Genomic DNA, 22,039 nt, shown 5'->3' with positions numbered 1-22,039 from the left:
GAGAAGAATTAATCATTGCAGATTCGCAAGGCACTTAGGAAGTGAGTAGGTTTTTTAAACGAGCGCTGGAGCTCAGAAATTGGCTTTTAGCCAACTCTGAATTGATTTGCATTCCTCAGAAATAGAAGTTTTCAATGTTTTTTTTAAATATACACACACACACACACACACACACACACACACACACACACACATCCACATCCACCTTCTGATAATGTCCCAGTTATCCCAGAGCAACTGAAACTACAATCATAACTTTGAAACTTGTGATATCCTTGTGATTTCTGGTGTGACAATCTATTTTGTTCCTTTAAAACATATACACTAAGCAAAATTCTAAATTCTAAAACATGGGTGAAAGGCGAGTTACACAAATATGGTTGGCTGTCCCACAGACAGACAGCCATGTGAACAGGCTCGTGCCTTCACACAGAGGCAGAGGGGTTTTTTGAGTCTCTGCCTCCCTCCAAAGCATAGCTTTGAAAGCAGGCATGGATGACCCCCAGGGCCATGAAACGTCCCTTTGTCTCTGTGTGGCTCCAAAGATCGGAGCCAGGGACTGTGATTCTCTTGTTGGATCACAGTCACCTAACACATCTCTCAGCCGTGGCCGTTCGCTTGGCCACGGCTGCAAGGCACGTTAAAACAATTGAATCGCACATAACATGATCCTTGAAAACCCCCGGGGGGGGGGGGGGGACACGGAGCAGACTCACTTTAGGTGCGGGATCCATGCAAAGTTCCTCCCCAACCCGGGTTTTATCCCGCCCTTCATCCGTGTCTATTGGCCTATGTGGGGAAGGACCTATGATCTAGTTTCTAGAATGGCCTTTGTGGAGACCTATTTCTGCAGGAGTTCCTCACAATTTACAACAGAAAAATGTTCAATATGTATTCAAAAGAAGAGCAAACTTCTGGAGCTGAACAGAGCTCTATAAAACATTAACACCCTTCAATAAGGTTAACAAAAATAATATTAACTGTACATGAAGATCCATGATACTCATGGGGAAATACCATCCCCCCCTCCCACCATTTGCTTAGCTGGCAACTGCCAGCCAACCTGCTCACCTGCAGTGATATCAGCTCTGCCTGCCTGGTTCCCATGGCAGCTGCTTCCCTGCTCTCTTTTAGCAACTGGGGGCCACTCCTCTTCACTTGGCTGGCACTGGTTGCTCTTTCATCTGCCTACTCGCCACATGCAGCAGCAACTCCAGCCTCCCCCTCTCTTCCCTCTGTCTGAGTCAGAGGATGGTACCTGTTTCTCCCTCCTTCCCCACACAAGAACATTCTTATATGTTGCCTGTGCAAGTGCAGACAACATCCCTCTCTTGGTAGCGTGGTTAACTTTCCTGCCATTTTGGCAGTGTTCATTTTTCTGCACACCCTCTATCATCTGCACCTGGCCCCATTCTCTGGGCCTACTGATTCACACAGTGACCAGGTTCAGCATTAAATAAAGGACTATCCCATATGACATTATTTACTTACAGTCCACATTTCTTGCTGAGAGTTAAAACTTACTACTAATTCCCTGTAAACACAATAAATAATTTTTACACAACATACAGTATTACAAGACTCATTTTAATGGAATTATTGTTCATAAAGATAAAATGCTTACTGAAGAAAAAAGTGATTTCTGTCAGGAATTTATTTTAAACTATTAAAATATCATTCCTATCCCTTTCTCTCACATTCTACCACCAATGATCGCTCTTGACCGAAGTATCTGTGAAGGAACCATAGGTCAATAGAAAAGCATTTGTGCCAGTTAAAAGATCTCAAGTGGCAGGATTGGGAAAGATCACTGACTGCACTCTTTGAGAGCTACTGCCCCAGAGAGCAGACAGTCTCCAGTTAAAGATCTCAGTATAAAGCAGTCTAATATGTATGTTATTTCTTGGAATCAAGATTCTGGAGTATTTGTTGTACTGTATTATTTGTACTATAGCTTAGTTAAAATAATCTTGCAACTAAAGTGCTAGACTGAAGCAGCAAAATAAGAAATCGCTATTTTAAAATACAATAATTTTTTTTGCTTTCACATCACAGTGGACTTATGGCGACTTTATAGGGCTTTCAAGGCAAGATACATTCAAAGGTAGTTTACCATCTGTGTAGTGATTCTAGTATTCCTTGACAGTCTTCCATCCAAACACTAACCCAGGTCGACCCTATGTAGCTTATCCCATATCTGATAAAATCAGACTAGCCTGGGTAATCCAGGACCAGCAAGGAATGCTACTTGTCTTATTTTTCAGAATGGTGAAATATGATTGTTGGGATTGGCTAACCTGTTGGGATTGGCTAACCTGACAACATTTATCAGGATAAATTTACTAAATTTCAGGTTTACGAAAAATCAGATTATCATCTATACTATGATAAAAATAAAAATTTTGCATAACACCAAGAGACCTTTATTAAGGTTTAATAGCCCAGACACCAAAGAATTTATGAAACAGAAATAACAGCAAAACTACATTTAGCCATATAAACTGTACGATTTTTGCTATAGCTACTTAAAAATAACTTTAGTTAGTGAATCTCTGAAGCAGATCAATATTTTAGTAGCCCTATCGGAAGGAATTTTTCCCAGGTTGTGGAAAGGCTTGGGCAATTCAAAACGTGTAACAATGACGTGTACCAGTAATGGGCAATTACAAAAACACTGTTCTGGAGGCATCTTCAGGAAACTATATTTCATCTGGGCTGTAGGCAATGCATTGCAGCATGCTGTCATATAGGACTTCAGTTTGGGGACCATCGGCATACAAAAGTAGTGTAGGAGTTCAAATTCAGCTGGGTATTTGATTCCCACATAAAGGGTGAAACATTTGGGAGGCCCATTTCAAGCCATATGACTGAAGAAGCTATATGCTGAGGCAGAGTGAGACATTTATGGAAATAAGTTGTCCAAAGTTATCAAATAGTTTAAATGGACCTGAAAACCAAATTGGAGAACCACAGAGCATTCATTGTATCACAAGCATCCTGTATACTTTCAGGAGTGATGGTATGTACTCAGCGCCTTGGGTAAAGAAAAATTTCCTTAATGCTAGCAATGTTAATTCAATTTTTTGTTTGACCTACTGAATATGTCCTATCATTGAAACATTTAGGTGCCTCGATGCTCTCTTCAGGTAACATGCTGCCACCTGGTGGCTGCAATTTAATATTAACTTAGATGGTCAGAGCTTTGAAATGTTACATACAATTAAATTTTATATTCACTACTTTTTAAAGAATATGTTTCCTAGTCAATATATATAATTAAGAACTGGAACTTAGGACATAAGAAAATACTGGCAGGACTTCAGGTTTGTTGAGACTGTTTCAGTAATCTTGCCCTGTGATTTCAAATAAATCGTTGTGAATACAGGGGGCAAATTTTTTTTGGTAGTGGGGTGGTGGGTAGAGATGGGGTATAAGGCCTCTTGAGGAGGCACTCAAGAGTTCCAGGATGGTTGAAAATTATACAGCTAGCAGACTTACTTCCAGCAGGAAATTTTAGTTTTGGCAACCAAAACAGCTATGTTAACTGTGGAAGCCACAGGGAGGTGCGAAATGTCTAGGCATTTCTGACCAAAGCAGTTCCATGCCAAAATGTCTGTCACTCTAGTCCATTTTTGCATATTAGCTACTAGTTCAGAATGTTCAGATCTACTGAGAATTGAAATCACAATTATTTGTTTAGGATTAGAGTATTTTTATGTGAAGAATTAATGAGAGAGGTAAAGTTATGAAGTAACAGCCTAAAAGTTCATGGAAAATGAGAAAGAACAAGATATTTGAATGGGTGAAATTACAAGAGTAGCAGGAGACGTTTTACAGAGATATTCTGACGTGACAGGTGGTAGGAGAAAAGGTCAGTAAAGAGGAAGCTGAAGTTATAGAGACACAATTACAGATGTTTCTTAAGTTGAAGATGGGCTAAACAAGGTACCTGAACCATACAATTTAATATTGTAATTCACGTGGCAGAAGGGGGAAAATACGTTAGTAGAGCAAGCAAAACAAATGGGTATCTGTGAGCACAAATAATGAAATAGGGTGGAGGGACAGAGAGAAGAAAACAAAGTCCATAAAATTATAAAGAAGTAAATAAGTGCACGGAAGAGGGTACACACTGACTGATGTTCCAAACACATTTCTTGGCTATCTGGGCTACTTGTGACCATTACAAAGAGTGAAACTGAGCCAAGACTAGAGCATAGGTGCATCCTGGATCTTAAGTCTGAGAAGTTGAGTGCACCTGACAATTTTTAGCATTTAGGATTAAAGAATAGTTTTGTTGCCCAAGTTTCAGCTGTACCATGTTGCCTGCCTCTGGAAGCAGACTCAAGACACTGCATTTATCATACAGTTAATGAAGCTGAAGAGTTCCTCTGAATTTCTGGAATTTAAAAAAAGTGGCCTTGAGAGTCAATCCCTCTGGTTAAGCCAAATTAAACTTCATCCTAGCTGAAGGATTTAAGAGATTTCCCAATTCATATTTTTCCCAATCCCAAATGGAAAAAAAATAAGCTCAAATGCTGCTTCTCATCAATATTTATTCAAAGCAGGTAGGCTACCGGTATTTCTTCATATCTTGTTAATGTTGGACCTCTGCTGAACATTTTTCCCAAGGATGCCAACACCTGTTCAATCTCAAGCCTCTTTTCAAGACTTCAAAGAACACAGTTTATATTGTTTATGGGAGAATAATGATGAATGACTGAATAGTGACTTGTTATAGTACACGGCATTTATCCATTCAGCAAGTCAATTGTCTTCAATTGTCCAGCTCAGTGGAGAAAACCTTACGACACTGTATCAGAAATCCCAGCATGTATGGTGTGGTAAGAGCCTCCTTAACATTCAACAGACAATACAGCTTTCCATGAACCACTTGTTAAATAGCTGTTTATAGTCGTTCCAAACTGAAAGTTAATGGATGCAACATGGTCAAGCAGTGAACACTAGATTCTACTGTATATGGATTCATGCTTAATATTAGTCTGCCACATTATAAACAGGCTAATTAAACACAGATGTTGAACCTATTTCCAGTGACAGAAATGTCTAGCAGTAGACTAGAATCCTTGAAAAAACTGAAGTAATGCGACTTGCTTCAACAAGAATACAATGAAATTCTAATTTCCTCTAATCCTTCACATTTGTCAAAGAAGCAACCCTCGGTTCCTCCCATGCACCCTGTCACTGATTGCTGAGAGATCTAAATGAAAAGATTTGAAAAAATCTAAGGACATCTACCTTTTCTTACCTCACAAGTATGAAGGATAATCAAGGTCTGCTATTTTTAAAAAAACATTTTTCTAAGACTGCAACACATTTGATAACTATTATTCTGAAAAGTCACTGTGGTAAAAAAGTTGCCTTCGACTAGAAACCTGCTAAAAATCACAGCTTAACTATTAGCTTTGCTAGATGACCTTGATCCAGTGACACAAAGTCAATCTAACCAATTTCTCAGGATAAAATGAAATAATCCCAAGTACTCTGCCCTAAATTCTTAGAAAAAAGGGCCAAATATGAGCATAATAGCTTTAGGACATTAGCTCCTTTGAAAAGGAAACAAAGAATATATTAGTTTTTCCTTAACTCTAAGAAGTTTGAGCTTTATTTGAATGTTGATGGTCATGCAACAGAAAATCCTATGATATATCCCACTGTGCTAAAGGGGGGGGGGGGGAGAAACTGTTTCAGTTTTTAATCAAACATTTCAAATAACATAACACAAAAACCCTACACAGTTTTGCCAAAACTAAGTAGCCTGCTTGTCAATATTAGTTCTTCCCCATTCTCTAACTTTTTAGATGTCTAAAAAGAAATGGTGAAAGAAAACAAGAGGAGCATAGGGGATCAGATCATACCAGTGAAATACAAAGATCAACTGAAAAAAAATCAGCTTATTAAGTGTAAGAGAGAAACATATGGCAGGGATGACTAGGAAAGAATGCTAAATAAAATTTGGTGTAGGGTATTTTGATATCGTTAGACACACCTGAGCATGTATGAACTGCACCAGAACTTCATTTGCTTTATTTGAGCACATGCACAGCAAATGGGAGATGTTAATTTGATCACTGATAAAAGCTCTAGTTTCTTCTCTTCTCACTCACTTTGAATCACTTTGCTTTGCAATCTGCAGTTGTGATCATTGACCACTTCAGTGAAGAAAACCTTACCACACTGTATCAGAAATCCCAGCCTGTGCAGTGTGGTAAGAGCCTCCTTAACATAGTGTTATTTTGGAAATATCAGATGTATAGGAAACTTAGAGAAATAAAGGCCTGGGGGGGAAATAGAACATTAAGAAGTGTCCCTTCAGACTCTTTTCCCCAACAAAAAAACCCGGAAACATTTTTTAATTTAGAAAAGGAAAATTTTTTCAGAGGCAAGGTCATATTCAAAACATATAAAATAAAGTCTGATGTCAAATTGTGAATACAGACCTCACTGTAAGCTGGATATAGAATTTGACCCACCCAGTAAGTTTGACATTGCTGTTTTGGACGTTCCCTGAAGGTATCTTCCAGTCTGCAGTCATCCCCTTTAGTGGTATTACCACTACATACACACTTCATTTATTATTTATTCATATAAATTTCTTCCATTTGCTATTGACATTTTATCTAAGAGATCCTGAACATTTTACAAGCAACTGTACTGAAATTATAAACTATTTTAAAACTATTTTAAAACTATTTTTCTTGATTCATACATAAAATTCTCTCTATATTCTTCTTAAATATCCATTTATAATCCAATTAACTTCTAGCTGTCAAAAACATTAAAGAATATCTAACAATCATTTTTTTATCATAGTAGGACCATACTTATGAACCCTGACAGATCAGAGCATCTCTTTTCTGGAAAACTTTCTTTAAAATGTGGACTAAATTTTGAAATTACATTTTTATGATTAGTAATTTTCTTGACACACACCAGTTTTATGCCTAATAAAGGTTCTGGAATGGGTTAGTAATTTATTTTATGAAATAGTAATGTATATTTCTTTCCTAAAATCTTACACAAAGAAAACATTAAGAAAAACAGTGAGAGAGACCAAAGTTCCTCCATGAAAGTCTGTAGCTGACACACAGAGGATTAAGACCATACAGTTTATGACTGGAAACAGAAGTTAGTGCCTTGATCAAAGTATTGTATTATGATCTCAAAGCTCACCAAAACCATTAACAGGTTATTATCCATCATCAAGAAATAATTACCTCTTCTACATTACAAGCAGTTTTGGCAGATGTCTCCATAAAGATAAGCCCATGCTCTTGTGCAAATGCTTCACCTTCTTCTTTTTTCACTTCTCGTCTGGACTCTAAATCACTAAAGGAACAACACAAGAGTTATTTATTATAAAACAGGTTCAATAGCCTAGCTAAACCTCTTTGAATAATTTGGTCTTATGATCTCAACCAGTTGTTTTCCTCCAGTGGTACATAAACCACCAGTGGGATGCAGGGTTTTTAGAACACTTTGTAAGAATTAACTCCTTTAAACCCCACACCTACCTGCAAGTGTGATGTTCATCTTCTGCTGACCCTACTTGCCATGGATTATCCATCTGTGACCTTCTGGCATGCTAGCAGTAAACTCGGACACTCGGGGTATCTAATCTCACATTCCCACTGCATACCAGCAAGTGCTCTGACATGCTGCTTCCTGTCAGGGATTACACACTGCACTTCTGTCTCTCCCCCATTCCCCTTAGCCACCGCTTTAAGCCACAGTATTATGCTAACCCATGGACTGCCAAAAATAACAAGAAGTGGGCTGTAGATCAAATCAAGCCTGAACTCTCCCTAGAAACTAAAATGACTAAACCTAGGCCCTTTCCGCACAGGCAGAATACGGTGCCCTGGGGACGGCAAACACGCTTTGCGCCACTGGGGGTTGTGTGGCCGCTGCAGGCTGCGCGAACCCCTCCCCAGGGACGCTGTTTTTAGTGTCCCTGGGACGCTGTATTCCGCCCGTGCGGAAACAGCCCAAGTTCCATTGCCTTCCCCTAACCGATTTGTCCGATCTCCTATGGCAGAGGATCCAGAAAAAAGAGAGAACTCAAAAGGGTCTTTTTCAGTTGAGTCAAGGAGGACATCTTGCCCTACCATGTCATCATCAGCACTGGCATTGTATATAGTTTAGTTTTGCTGACATGTTACAATTAACAATTTACTTGCAAATTCAGTTTTCTTTCTTTCTTCTGTATTACTTGTTTGCTACTTTTCCTGTGGAAGTACCAGAACTGAGGCTAAAGGAGTGGATGCTGCAGGAAACAGGAAGAAAGCCTTCTTCCTGCCTCCACTGCAAATAGCAGGAATCACCTGAAGATGTCCTTGACTCAGCTGAAAAAGACCCTTCACAAGTAAACACCAATGGTCATTTTAACACAGCCCAGTTTGTAACTTATGAAGAATACAGGTTTGAAGTGAAAATCACCTTTGAATGATGGGGTTACCATCTTGCTAATTATACATATAAGCTGCTCACCATGTGGACTGGTTCACTCAGAAATTCTCTATATCAGTGACCAACAGGAAACTCTTTTTGATAGAGGTTGTATTGATCACATAACAAATGAAATACCGTATATACTCAAGTATAAGCCGACTTTTTCAGCACATTTTTATGCTGAAAAAGTCCCCCTCGGCTTATACTTGAGTACCTGAGCCCTCCGGGGGAGTGCGGTATAAAAATGCAACAATAAATAAATAAATATATATATACGGTAGTATTTGTGACCGAGAGCATGCAGCCAGGGAAGAAGGAGGCTGGTAAGCAGCCAGCCAGCCAGGTTGGGGCGGGGGGGGGGGGGGGGCTTCACCACCTGGGATTGCTCTCTGTGATTATGAGATGGACGCCTTGCAGGATCTGCTGCCAGCCCAAACAGAGCCAGAACTGCTGTTGTATCAAAATGGGGAAGGGTGTATGGGTGCAATGGGAGTCTTGCATTATTGGTGATTCTCATTGGATGCAAAAGGAAGCACGACTAATTTTGTCACTGGGAGTCCCCTATTGCTTGTTTCCAATTTGAGGAGAAACAAATTCTGTGAGTCTATGGCCCTTTCTGCATGGTGGTGGAAGGGCTTCTCCACCGGCATAATTTATGCCAGTGGAGGTGTGGGGACTGCTCACACGAGCAGTCCCGGCTCCCTCCCTAGCCAGAGAGGCGGCTCCGCACAGATCTGCCTCTCGGTCGCCCTCCCCCACTCACCTGCCTCTCCAGCGTTGTTCTGGAGGGCTGCAAAGACCCGCCCACGCTGCCCTCCGACCCCTGGAGGGGAAAGGGGCGGCTTCCCTGCGGTGCAGTTCGCACCGTGCCGACAGGAAGCAGTCCCTTCTCAACAACCTTGCTCGTGGAGCGCGGGGGGAAAATGGCGGCTTTGTGCCGCTGGGGGGTTAGGGCTAAAAGAAATTCCACAGACCCCTACCATTTTAAAAAAGAGGCTGAGAGAATAGTCAACCAGTTCTCTGAAAAAGGATACCCCAAAAGTGTGATAAATAGATCTTTGGACAGAATAAGACAGGTACCCAGAGAGGGCCTATTACAATATAAGCCCAGGATGGATAATAAACGAATCACATGGGCATTAGATTACACAACACAGGCTAGCCAGAGCAGATCCATCATAAATAAATATTGGTTTATTGTGGCAGACATACCTGGATGCAGACTGCCACCAATAATTGGATATAGACACACGGGCAATCTACGCCAGACATTGATAAGATCGGACATAAGAAAACCTTATCAAATAACACCTATCTTACGTGGCCACTTCAAATGTGGCCATTGTTCCATGTGTGACAGATCACTTAATACTAAAAATATTACAGATCCTAACACTGGAAGAACATGGCCCATCAGACATTTTTCCAACTGTAACACTAACCAATGTGTTTATTTGATAACATGCAGTTGTAATCTCATGTACGTGGGAATGACATTGAGAAATCTCCGGACCAGACTCTTAGAACACGCAAGTAACATCAGATTAAACAAAGAGGAGGCTCCTATGGTTAGCCACTTTAAGGAGAAACAACACACAGAGAAGGATTTTTCCTTCTTGGTACTTTATCATATTCCTTCAACAAACAAGGACATCAGACGGATTCTTTTGCAGAAAGAGGCAAAGTGGATTTACACATTACAATCAGACCGCACAGGTCTTAATAGGGAAATAGACTGGACCTGTTTTTTATGAATGAAAGAGGGATCCCTTTAACTTTAGCTCTAGACTTATATGGGGACAGGTGCAGATAATTAATGGGTGATGTATATATCTGAGCTTTTTTCCTGCTTGTATAAGATGATCTCTAGGGGAAAGATGACACTGTAGAAGAATGTTGTAAGTATGTTTAACATTTTGGGTTAAATTTGATTATTAATACGAACATAGGTATGAATAACAACAACCTTGCGTTGTAGAACCCCAGGATGAAATCAAGCTATTGAGAATCGGTATACTGAGGAAGATACCTTCGAAAACGCATTCAGACGCGTGGTGCGATTCTATACAGGATTCTCATTTTTCCATGTACCATCTATGAATGGACTCAAGGCACAGGAGATACCAGCTCTGTTGTGAAGTTCAATTTGGAACATACAAAAAAATGGAGATATAAAATTTCTGTTGGAATTGAACAGTGTGGTCTCATATGGACTTGTGAATGACTGTTTGTTAATACAGCTGGTGAAAATTTGTGTAGTTCCATTTTGAAACCATATATAATATGGACATACTAGAAAAATTTTGGAACTCATTAGTTTAGAGTCACATATGGACCTTGTCATTATATTTTGTATGAAATGATGAAATTGTATTTTGATATAATTTATTGACACTGGCACTTTATATATATATTATGCACTTTAATTTTCTTATTATAGTATATTAGAATAAGGTTAACATTAGTGTAAGTGGACTTACATGTGTGCAATAACAATGAAAAATAATTTTGAGTAAATGTTGCTTTGAATTTTTTGTAAATGAGGTCTACATACAAATCCAGGTCAGTGTGCCAATTTTGAATTTTTGAGTTGTTCGGTTCTATTGCATTGTGCTTGGCACACTGGTTTCTATTTTGGGGAGCGAGGACGAACAGCACCCTAGGGACGAACAGCTCCCTATGCGAACAGCTCCCTAGGGATGGCGTTTTTGCCGTCCCTAGGACGCTGTTTTTGGCCCGTGCAGAAAGGGCCTATGATTCTAACTATTAACAAGACACATAACCAATAATCCCAACAGCTGCTGGGACTGGGGGGGGAGGGCAATTGAGAGAGGAGGCAGGGAGGGGGGTGGCCTGCTGGGCGGGGCGGATTTCACAAAATGCAATTTTGCATTGGGGTCTGGGGTGCATGCAAAATGCGACTTGCAGAGTGTGTATGTGTGTGTGTGTGATGCACATGTAAAAGCCCCTGAGGTTTTGCACTATGTTGCGTGGGGGGGAAGCTAGTTGTGCCCCTTCCCTCCAAGGCGTCCATCTCATAATCAACTTCCAAAATGTCAAGTTGCACTGGGGATACGTGAATGCTAAAAATTCCAGAGGTTGCATTGTGTTGCATGGGGGGGAAGCTAGTTGTGCCCCTTCCCTCTGCAGATTTATGTTACGTTTTTGCATTTTGTACAATTTGTAGAAGGCCCCCAGTTTGCACTGTATTGTGCACATGCAGAAAGACCAGCTTCTTTTGCCTGGGAAAAACAGGGAAGGGTGTATGGGTGTAATGGGAGTCTTGAATTATTGGTGATTCTTATTGGATGCAAAAGGAAGCACAACTAATTTGGTCACTGGGAGTCCCCTATTGCTTGCTTCCAGCTTGGGGAGGAACAAATTCTGTGAGTCTATGATTCTAACTATTAACAAGACACATTTAGTGACACAGAGATTACAGAATATGATCCTATCACAATAAACTGTGCAAATCAGGATCTACTGCAGGCTTGGTTCTGTTTCCTTAGCACAGTAGATTATAGTTTATGACAATTTGTGTGTTTTCGAGGCTGATCATGAGGCTTTATGGTGATCCATGTGTTTTGATGCTTTGTTGCTTCAGTCACAAAGTACTTGTTAATAGATTCTTTCTGGAGCCTTGCTTCTGGGTCACCTGAAACTGCCAAGCCAGAGGCCCTGACTTTGCAAGCTGGAGACATCTCTTAGGCCCTTTCCGCACGGGGCCAAACACAGCGGCCCAGGGACGGAAAAACACTGGTCCCTGGGGTGCTGTTCGCACAGGCGCCGCTGCTGCAATGCAGCAGTGCTGTTCTGTGCGACCCCAAGCAGCACAAAGGCGCCGCTTTCCACCTCCCTTCCCGAGGGAGGTTTTTGGAAAGAGCCGCCATCACATCGGTGCAGTGCGAACAGCACCATGCCGAAGACGTCGCTTTCCCTCCCCCCCCCCACTCACCTTCGAGTGAGTGAGGGCAGCATGGGCGGGTCCCTGCAGCCCTACAGTCTGACGCTGGAGGACAAGGTGAGGGGGGGATGCAGAAGAGGCGGCTTCTGCGCCGTCCTCTGCGGGGGCCACTCACACGCTCCTGTGCGAACGGTTCCCTCCCCTGGCATAATTTCTGCCGGTGGAGAGGCGCCCTTTCCGCCATGCGGAAAGGGCCTTAGATTTCCCTGTTCCTTTACAATGCTGTTTCTTCTGTCAGTTGGTGGCTTGGTGTTAAATGGAAGCTGCTACTTTTTTGCCTTTAATCTGCAAGGCAATGTTTTCTTGTTCTTCCTTGATACCAATTTACATGTTACAAAAAGATGATATAAGAACACGAGTGCAGTTTTTGAAGTAAGGGGTCAGTTCTTTGCAAAATTTCAATTTCCATGCCATTCAAGTTTAACTGTTTTCAGATTAAAAAAGAGATGAAAGTGTACAGTTGAGCAAGATGTAAGCTAGTGTGGTACCATAGCCATTTATTTTGCTTCATTTGTACCCAACCTTTGTGCCCTGTGGAACCCAAAGTGGATTACATTGTTCTCCAGTCTGCCATTTTATCCTCACAACAGCTCTGTGAGGTAGATTTGAAATTTACCAGTAGCTGCTGCATTTCCCACTCTAGACTTATACTAGAGGCAATAAGTTTTCCCAGTTTTTTGTGGTAAAATTAGGTGCCTCGGCTTATATTCAGGTCAGCTTATACTCGAGTATATGCGGTACTTCTAAACCAGCAATTACATTTTAATCTTCATTTCGGATTACAACCTTCTCTTAATCTAGAAATCTTACATCCCTATCACACTGTCATCAATATTCAGCTAAAGCAATCTAATGAACACAAAAATGATAATGGGCACGAGCTTATATTAAGTCAACTTATTAAAGTATTGACTGAAGACATGAAAATGTGACATTGGATCTGAAGTTTTAAATGAAATACTGTGCATTTTTAAATATTCAGGTCAGAAATACCACAAATTACAATTTTTAAAGTTTGGTTAATCAATGCAGTGAGCAAACTGAAAGCACCTTGTATGTTGCTAACTAAAGTAGAGGTCCTTTGTAGCAATCATAAAATCAGACACAAAAGAATAAAGTTCAGGCAGAAAACAGCAACACTAAGTAAGCGTATGATCACTGTAATTGGACCATTGAGAAACCCTTCAAACAAGAAGATATTTTGAAGAAACAATAAGAAAAGGGAATTTCAAATTTCCCATCTTTCAATGTATCAGTCTTTTAAAGGCATTTAATACTCAAGAAAAATATATTAAAAACTGGGGGTACTTGGTTTCTGGATTTTCTTTCTTCTACCGTATATACTCGCGTATAAGCCGAGTTTTTCAGCCGTGTTTTAAGGCTGAAAAATGCCCCCTCGACTTATACACAAGTCACTGCTTACCAGCCGGCTCTTCAGACCTCTGCCGAGGCTGGGGGCGTGGCCGGGACGACCTCCCTGTGGCTGCACAAGCCGCTTGTTGCTGCCCTCCTCGGAGGGTGAAGGGGAACCCTGGCTGGCTGGGCTTCCTCAAACCCCGGGAGGCGGAGGGAGCTCCTTATTTGGGCAATGACGCCCCCTGATGTCATTGCCCAAATAAGGAGCTCCCTCCACCTCCGGGCTGGGTTTAAGGAAGCCCAGCCTGCCGGGAGGTGGAGAGAGTTCCTTATTTGGGCAATGACATCAGGGGGAGTCACTGCCCAAATAAGGAGCTCCCTCCATCTCCCAGCTGGCTGGGCTTCCTCAAACCCAGCTGGAGGTAGAGGGAGCTCCTTATTTGGGCAATGACATCAGGGAGAGTCACTGCCCAAATAAGGAGCCCCCTCTGCCTCCCGGCTTCCCACCTTCGGCTTATATGCGAGTCAATACGTTTTCCCAGGTTTTGGTACTAAAATTAGATGCCTCGGCTTATACACGAGTCGGCTTATACACGAGTATATACGGTATTTTTTGAAGGGTGGGGGGTGGGGGTAAATACCCAACTATCAAACCAAGACTACCTATCATGTATTAAAATTCTTATACAGCTCATATTTGGAAGTAACCCACCAAACAAGTAAAACTCTTGGTAAATAAGTGGCTGGAGACCCATAGCCTTCATCTGCTGATACACAGTTCTTCAGAAAGTGCTGTTTTACCTTTTATTTCCAATGAGCATAATGACCATGTTGGAATTGGAATGCTGACGAGCATCTTCTAACCATGTTGTCAAATGGTTAAAAGTGTCCCTCCTGGAAAAGAGCCCAAATGGAAGTTAAGGAAAAAGTGTTAAAAGTATTTTAAATATTCCAATGGTCAACTCCAGACAGCATAAAAACAGTCCAGAAACAAAAATACAAGTATTATATACGTTTCATAAAAGTTCAGCATTCCAAGGTAAAACTATGACAACATTTTTAGAATGTTTGTAATTGAAATCTTCATATTATACAACATATAAAATAACAATCAGCATATTTAAAGCTACAGATTCAAATGAGTTCAGATGAGCATAAATGTTGAAGCATTCCTCTCTACTTCTGGCACCCAATAATCCCAACATATGATCAACTGGGCAAGTCTGATCTTGAAACATATACCCCCCTTGGCACACTATAATACTGATACACAGAACAATCATTTGGGGACAGGGGTAACATGCGTGCCATCAAGATACAGCTGATGCATGGAAACCCTGTAGGGCTTTCAAGGCAAGAGACATTCAGAGGTGGTTTGCCATTGCCGGCCTCTGCATAGGCTGAGAGAATTTGGTGACTGGCCCAAGGTCACCCAACAGGCTTCATGAGGAGTAGTTCTCCAGATTAAAGTCTGTCGTTCTTAACTACATGACACTGGGTCCCAAATACTTTTTTTTGCCATTAAGTTGCAGCTGATTTATGGCAACCATACAGAGTTTTCAAGGCAAGATACATTCAGAAGTGGTCTGCCACTGTCTTCCTGTATTTCATGACCCTGGTATTCCTAGTAGGTCTCCCATCCAAATACTAGCCAGCGTTGACCTTAGCTTCTGAGATATGACAAGATCGGGCTATCTTTGGGCTATCCAAGTCAAGGATCCAAAATGTCTACCCAAAACAACCACATTTATCTTAGAATTGTACAAAAGTTACTGCACACATTCAGTTGTTACTTTAACGCCTACCAGGTACCTGATAACTGACACAACTCAACAATCTTCAACTGTTTCAGATCTGTAATGCAAACTTTCAGTATCAAACTCTGCAAAACAAATCTTTCACATTCCAGCCCAGTGACAACCATTTTAAGGTTCTCTTCCCTTACCCAAAGCAGCTGAAGTTCCCTCCTTTAATTGCTGACAGCGATCAATATAAAAATAATCCTACAGAAAAAAAGACTACTTGAGTGTATAATATTTTGAGCACCATGTGCAACATTCTCACCTTGTAATATCATACACTAATAAAGCTCCTGCTGCCCCTCTGTAGTATGACCTTGTGATGGAACGGAAAGACTCTTGCCCAGCCTGCAGGAAAACAAAATTTTCATAGCTCATTTGGTCTCTGTGTTTTCATGCAAATAAAGTAACAGTCTTGCTACTTATACTGAGAAAGTTTATTGTATAGGGGTTGAGAAAAGAAGGACAAAACCTCACTATTTCTGGAAAAGAGAAGCCACATTTTAGAAGTCTACAGCATAGCACATTAGGGAAAAATATCAAGAACAAGACCTCTAAACCTTTTTTGGCAATCCCTGACAACCCAATTTACTGAATGGCTTCACAATACATGAATCATTATTAGAGCACAGAATGGACTCCTAGCAACTAAGCTCTGAAGACAAATTTGAAAGGAAGCAAATAACCCAGTGCTTCACATTTGAATTCAATAACTCCCTCCCTGGGGCAGCTGTTGACACTAGAATAAATAAAGCCCATTGTAAATAAATGATGAATGACATCTTTACGCCCACCATCTGCTGGTGTAAAGGTTGCAGGAAGGCCAAGGATGCAGATTTTATCCCTTATATCAAAAACTGCAGCCAGCTTTCAACAGTCTTTAGATGAAATACGTTCCATAGCCATTTTATTATGAAAAACAGAAAATAGTTTTTAATTTGATTTTATATCAGTTTGTTTTACACTTAATAAATCCCCTACACATCTGTCAGAATGCTTGTCAAAAGGATGTAAATGGCTCCTTCATTGCTACAAATGAACACCAGAGACCATAAGAAAGAGGCACTGTCTCCATTACTAGTATCCCAACTTTAAAATGACTTCTGCTTTCAAGTACTTGCCCTACTATTCAACACTTTTTCTTATTAGGCACTTTTCCTAATCTAATAAAACTTTTGGAAGGCTTATAAGTTTAATATATTTTAGAAGTTTCATCTAAGCATTATGATTTGGAATGGATTCCAAATGTTCAACAGCTAGACTTTACTACAATATGGACTTGTGTACAATGATTACAATGCAAGGAAGCCATACAATTTTTCACTGTTCCCCACCATTCCTGCAGCCCCTTCTAACTCCCGTGAAGATAATATCTGTTGTCACAAGACCCACATCGCATAACAGTTATGTAAGGGAGCTGCAGTGAGATGAAGAAAAGGGAGTAAAATTGCATTTCTTCCCTGCTGTGGCAGCACAGCTGTGACAGACAAGCACCCACATCCCTTTCGTCACTACACCCCATAAGGTACATGCTATTATTCCACACAGGTCTCAGCATCCCAGTAATGATCTATGCCAATCACAGTGAGCTGAAAGAAGGTGGGAAAATTCTGGGTGCCTTTTGAGAATGCATTACTGGATATAAGGCCTAGATATTTAGTAACATCACGAGTCACAAAAAAAAAAATACATTCTCCCACATGAAAGGAAACCTAAAAAAGAAAGACCTGAGGTTAACTGGGGGGAAAAATCAGCGGAATAAGTGTTTTTCTTCATTTTTTTCTGAAGCCTTTTTATTTTGCCCATGAGGTATTTTTACTTTTTAAATGTGTGAAATGCTTTTGAAGACAAAATAGATGTTCTGTGTACATACAGCTCTTAAGTCCAAGATGCATGTCTACACCTAGCAGAGGCGTATCTAGGCAAACTGGAGCCCATAAACAAAACCTGAGTTTGCCCACCCCCCCGTATGGGTGGCCACCCTCCCGCACCACAACCAAACAATGATTTTTTTGCACCAGCTCACAAAACACCTCCCACCTTCAGCAAAACGTACATGGCTGTCTCCCCACCAACTCTATTTCCTAATTTTGTCCTCATACCAACCCTATGAGGTAAGTTGTTAGCCTGAGAAACAGCTCCAAGCCAGTGCAAGTGGGTATTAAGCATGTAAATCTCTCACAAATCACCCCCAGCAAAACATTTACCAAACAAATGTGAGCATCATCTCTCACAAAACACCTCCAGTGTAATCCACCCCCAAACAGCATCACTTTCAATGGTGTTTAAACTAGAGAGCCCAGATTCTTCTTTTAAATCACCTTAAAGGGAGAATCTGAGGTCCCCAGTTAATACAACATTGAGAGTGATGCTGTTTTGGGATGGATTCTCCCCACCTCACATTCTCCCTTTAAATCCATGCTGTAGGGGGTGGATTTAAAAGGAGAATCTGGGGAAATTTGGAGGGTGCTTTATGTCAGGGGTGCAATTGTTAAGCTAGCAGCACCAAAATTTCAGGGTATCTTTAGGAGACTCTCCTGATGATACCACCCAGGTTTGGTGAAGTTTCGTTTAGGGGGTTGAAAGTTATGGACCCTCAAAGGTAGCCCCATCTCCAATTAGCTCCCATGGGGGATGGGGCATCCCTTTTGGGAGTCCATAACTTTGGACCCCCTAACCCAAACCTGACCTAACTTGGGTGGTATCATAAGGAGAATCTCCTGAAAGATCCCTGAAATTTTGGTGCTGCTAGCCTAAAAACTGCGACCCCTGCAGGCCAAAAACTAAAAAAACACTAAAAAATACAAAAAACACACACACAAACCTGAAAGTTTTGTGCCTTCCACTTGGGGGGGGGGGGCGCCCAGGGACATAGGGTACCCCATGTCCCTAAGCAAATACGCCACTGACACCGAGAAGAATACCTAATTTTCATGATGGAAGCATGCAGAGCCATCATTACTTTTCAACTTTTATATTCCTTCTGTTTTCCTTTCAACAGGATTTGCAGTTGGTCCTCTTCACCTTTCCTCAAAACACTGTCGAACATACACCCACTGACTGCTCTACCTTGCTGGATGGGGGGAAATATTTGAAACTGCACCAATTCCTCAGAGGGAAACTTTGAAAATTTTACTGAGAAATGAGCTCTCTCTAACCAGACAGCAAAAATCATGTACATCTGCAAAAGTCACTTAGGATGCATCAATCTGTCATTTTCTCTTAGATATTGGATATATTTACAATTTTGCTTTAAAAGAACTAAGGCATTTGCAATTTTAAAATTCCATAAATAAGTGAAGCATTGCACATTTATATGCCACATAAGTTATGTTTAAGCAGTAAAAGTAGTTTGGGATTGATATGGCAGTAAACATTATATATTTTTTAATTTTCCCAACATTTTTAAGAGGAAAAAAACAGGAAAAACTTGTTTTTCCTATGACTACAAAATTTACAGAAAGTTTACATCAATGTATGCATTAGCTTCAGAAAAGGAAACTGCTGGGCAGTAGAAAGGGCAATACACCACAAGAATCCTTGATCAATCTTGGTCATATGGTACTAAACACGGACATAAAATTTTTTGAGCCTGTTGGACAGGACAAGGGGAATGGATTCACAATATATGATGGTAACTCACCTCCCTATCCATTCAATTGTGGTTGCTACTGTACCAAAACATCTAGGTGGGAACATCTGGAACAGTATAAACTCGAGTAAATTGGTTTTAAATCAAGGTAATTTAGATCCACCAAGGAAAAATAAACATTTAAATAACTGAATAAAATAAAAATATTTTGAAAGTATTCAAGTAATGGAAAGGTTGATACTAACTCGTTGCTATAACCATAAAATATATTTATTAAAGCTACCTCACTGGACATTCTAAATGCTTAAAATATCTGACAATAATTATTTAAGAAATACAGATAATACACTGCTTATTTTCAGTTAACCTGGTCATAACCTCAAATAGGATCCTGCATCACAAAGAGCACCAGGTACAGGTTGTTTATAAGTGTTTCTTAGAATCACCACTAGAAGGTGCATCTGTTTTCAAGTGTCTGATTTCATTTTAATCTGTACTTTCATTTTCAAACCTGATCTGCCCCATAACACAAAAAAACCACTGGTAGTTACTGGTCAGAAATGTTCCAGTTTTATTACGGCCATTAGGCCAGCAAAAAAGAAAAGAGAAGAACAAGAAAAAGGAAGAACAATAAACAAGAGAAAAATCGAATTTGTACAGAAATCCACGATACAGAATCCACACAAAGAATATCATCAGCTTGTAGCATTACCACGGTCACCCTCATGTGGTCCGGCTCTTGGTCCCAACATGGCTCTTCTCTTACTATATGTCAGCATACAAAATTTAGCTACCTGCTGAGATATAAGAGAAACTCGGTCTTCCAGCAAAATTCTCACAAGAACTGAATCGGAATTAACTCTAGTTAAATTTCTGTACTGGATAAACAATGGATGAATTAAAGCCTCCCTTTCCCCTTTATGGAGTTCACAATGCAATAAAATATGTAATACAGAGTCCACTTCCCGAGTTGCAAACACATAGTCTCCTATGTTGTGGGATTTTTTGAAATCTGCCCATTAGATCATGGCTGATGGAAAAGCATCAAAACGGGCCCTGGAAAAGGCCCAGCGGCATTTCGTAGATGTTATATTGGACAGGTAAGGGGCAGCCGAGATACCTGTCCAAGATTTTAATGGTTTATATAACACCGGTAACAAGGGGAAATCTGTTTGCATTTCAATGTCATTGAGCCGTTGATAGACCAAGGCTGTTGCTCTGCAATGATCCAGTTCCAATAGTTGTACAGGATCCAAGCCACACTGTGTAAGTTTAAGTGTTATTTTTTCTAGCCAGCTTGGATATGGTGTTGCTGCCAGTAGTTACTGGTCAGATTATTCTCATTACAATATGGGAAGTAAACACTGTTGTTGTTTGGTAAAATTATAAAAAGCTATAATCAGAATGTCAAGCCAACTTGATATGATCTTATGATCTTAAGAGATCATATGTTGCTACTTACTTCAAACTTAAGCTAGTTATTTTAAAAATGAGAAGTATTTTATAACTAAAACTTGGGTGGATGTCAGTGTGGTTTAAAAAACCCAGTATCAAAAAAACTGACTTTTTGTCATCTTGGTTTAATCCTGCCCAATTCATCCATCCCAGTCTCTGGAAGATTCCACATGGGCCAAAAACAGCGGTGTGAAAACGGTGTAAAATGGTTTAAAACAGTGTAAAATGGTTTTCACACCGCTGTTTTTGGCCCATAAGGAATCCGCCTCAGTAACACATGCCAGGTAACCATACATATTGGAGATTAATGCTGCATTCCTAATAACTCTTTTCTGTGACTAAGGCCCACTGGATAAGGCAGGAATTATTTGGAGATCTGCTTAGAATTCCTCCCTAAATGTCTTCCCAATGACCTGGCACTTAGCCACAGGTAGTGTGTGTTCAGAATTTTCCTTTTTATCACTGTCTCACGCAAGCTGACATTTCCATTTAGATATTCACCAGAACCAAGATCTTTGACTCTACTATCTGTAAGGAACTTCAGTGTAAAGAAACAGGTTTCATAACATAGCCTGAGAAACCCTTCTCCTGGACTTGATTTCTAGGATTGATTATGGAGCAAGCAGAAGTGCTCAACACATTTCACCTTGTTGGCAGGCTGATCTCCTAAGGAGATAGGATGGTCTCTTTTAGGAGGTGTTAACACTGCAGCCAGTGGAAAATAGATGGTGCAGGTCCAGTTTATCACAGGACAACTTTAACAAACATTATACACATCAGGTCTACATAACATATCATCTCCCCACTCTCAACTGTTAAATGCATGTAATGTGGCTTGCTAGGTGCTTGGTAAGCCTTCCTATTTTTGTAGTCTACGGCAGCCATAAAAACAAGCCATCTGTACAGTCACATAATTATGCCTTAATATATCTAATACTGTATAAGCTAGTCTCCTCCCTTGCATGCCACCCCTCCCCCTCCCTCCGCTTGGGTGGATGGGCCATGTTCAGATGCCAGGCCTTAATATATCTAATACAGTATAAGCTAACCCCCTCCCTCCCATGCCATCCCTCACTCCCCTCCCCTTGCATGCCACCCCTCCTTCCCCCTCCTTCCGCTAGGGTGGGTGGGCCATGTCCGGATGCCGGGCCCCCTCCTTCCCTCCCTTGTATGCCACCCCTTCCCCTCCCTCCGCTACGGTGGGTGGGCCGTGTCCAGATGCCGGGCCCGCTCCCTCCTTCCCTTGCATGCCACTCCTCCCTCCCTCCCCTGAAATATCCAGTGATTTAGGCAAATGAAAAGAAAGACCTAGTTTTCAAATGTGATCGGCTTCAGGAATAATTGATTAATTCATACCTACAAAACAAATAGAAATTATGTCTAGATGAGAATTTCACATGT

The 22,039-nt window shown here is 40.8% G+C and overlaps 1 protein-coding gene across 1 annotated transcript in view; it reads right to left on the bottom strand.

Moving 5' to 3' along the window:
* The window catches only part of RAB2A (RAB2A, member RAS oncogene family), a 46,167-nt gene that overhangs the window by 9,334 nt on the left and 14,794 nt on the right, over positions 1-22,039 (bottom strand). The window contains exons 4-6 of the mRNA XM_048507348.1: positions 15,857-15,939; positions 14,594-14,686; positions 7,239-7,350 (exon numbers count right to left, since the gene is read on the bottom strand). Of these exons, the coding sequence (XP_048363305.1) occupies positions 7,239-7,350; positions 14,594-14,686; positions 15,857-15,939 (288 nt within the window). The remainder of the gene's footprint in view (positions 1-7,238; positions 7,351-14,593; positions 14,687-15,856; positions 15,940-22,039) is intronic.

Source organism: Sphaerodactylus townsendi, linkage group LG09 (assembly GCF_021028975.2).
Source record: "Sphaerodactylus townsendi isolate TG3544 linkage group LG09, MPM_Stown_v2.3, whole genome shotgun sequence".
Lineage (NCBI taxonomy): Eukaryota > Metazoa > Chordata > Lepidosauria > Squamata > Sphaerodactylidae > Sphaerodactylus > Sphaerodactylus townsendi.
The sequence above is the reverse complement of the archived record's forward strand: the minus strand, read 5'-3'. Positions and strand labels throughout refer to the sequence as shown.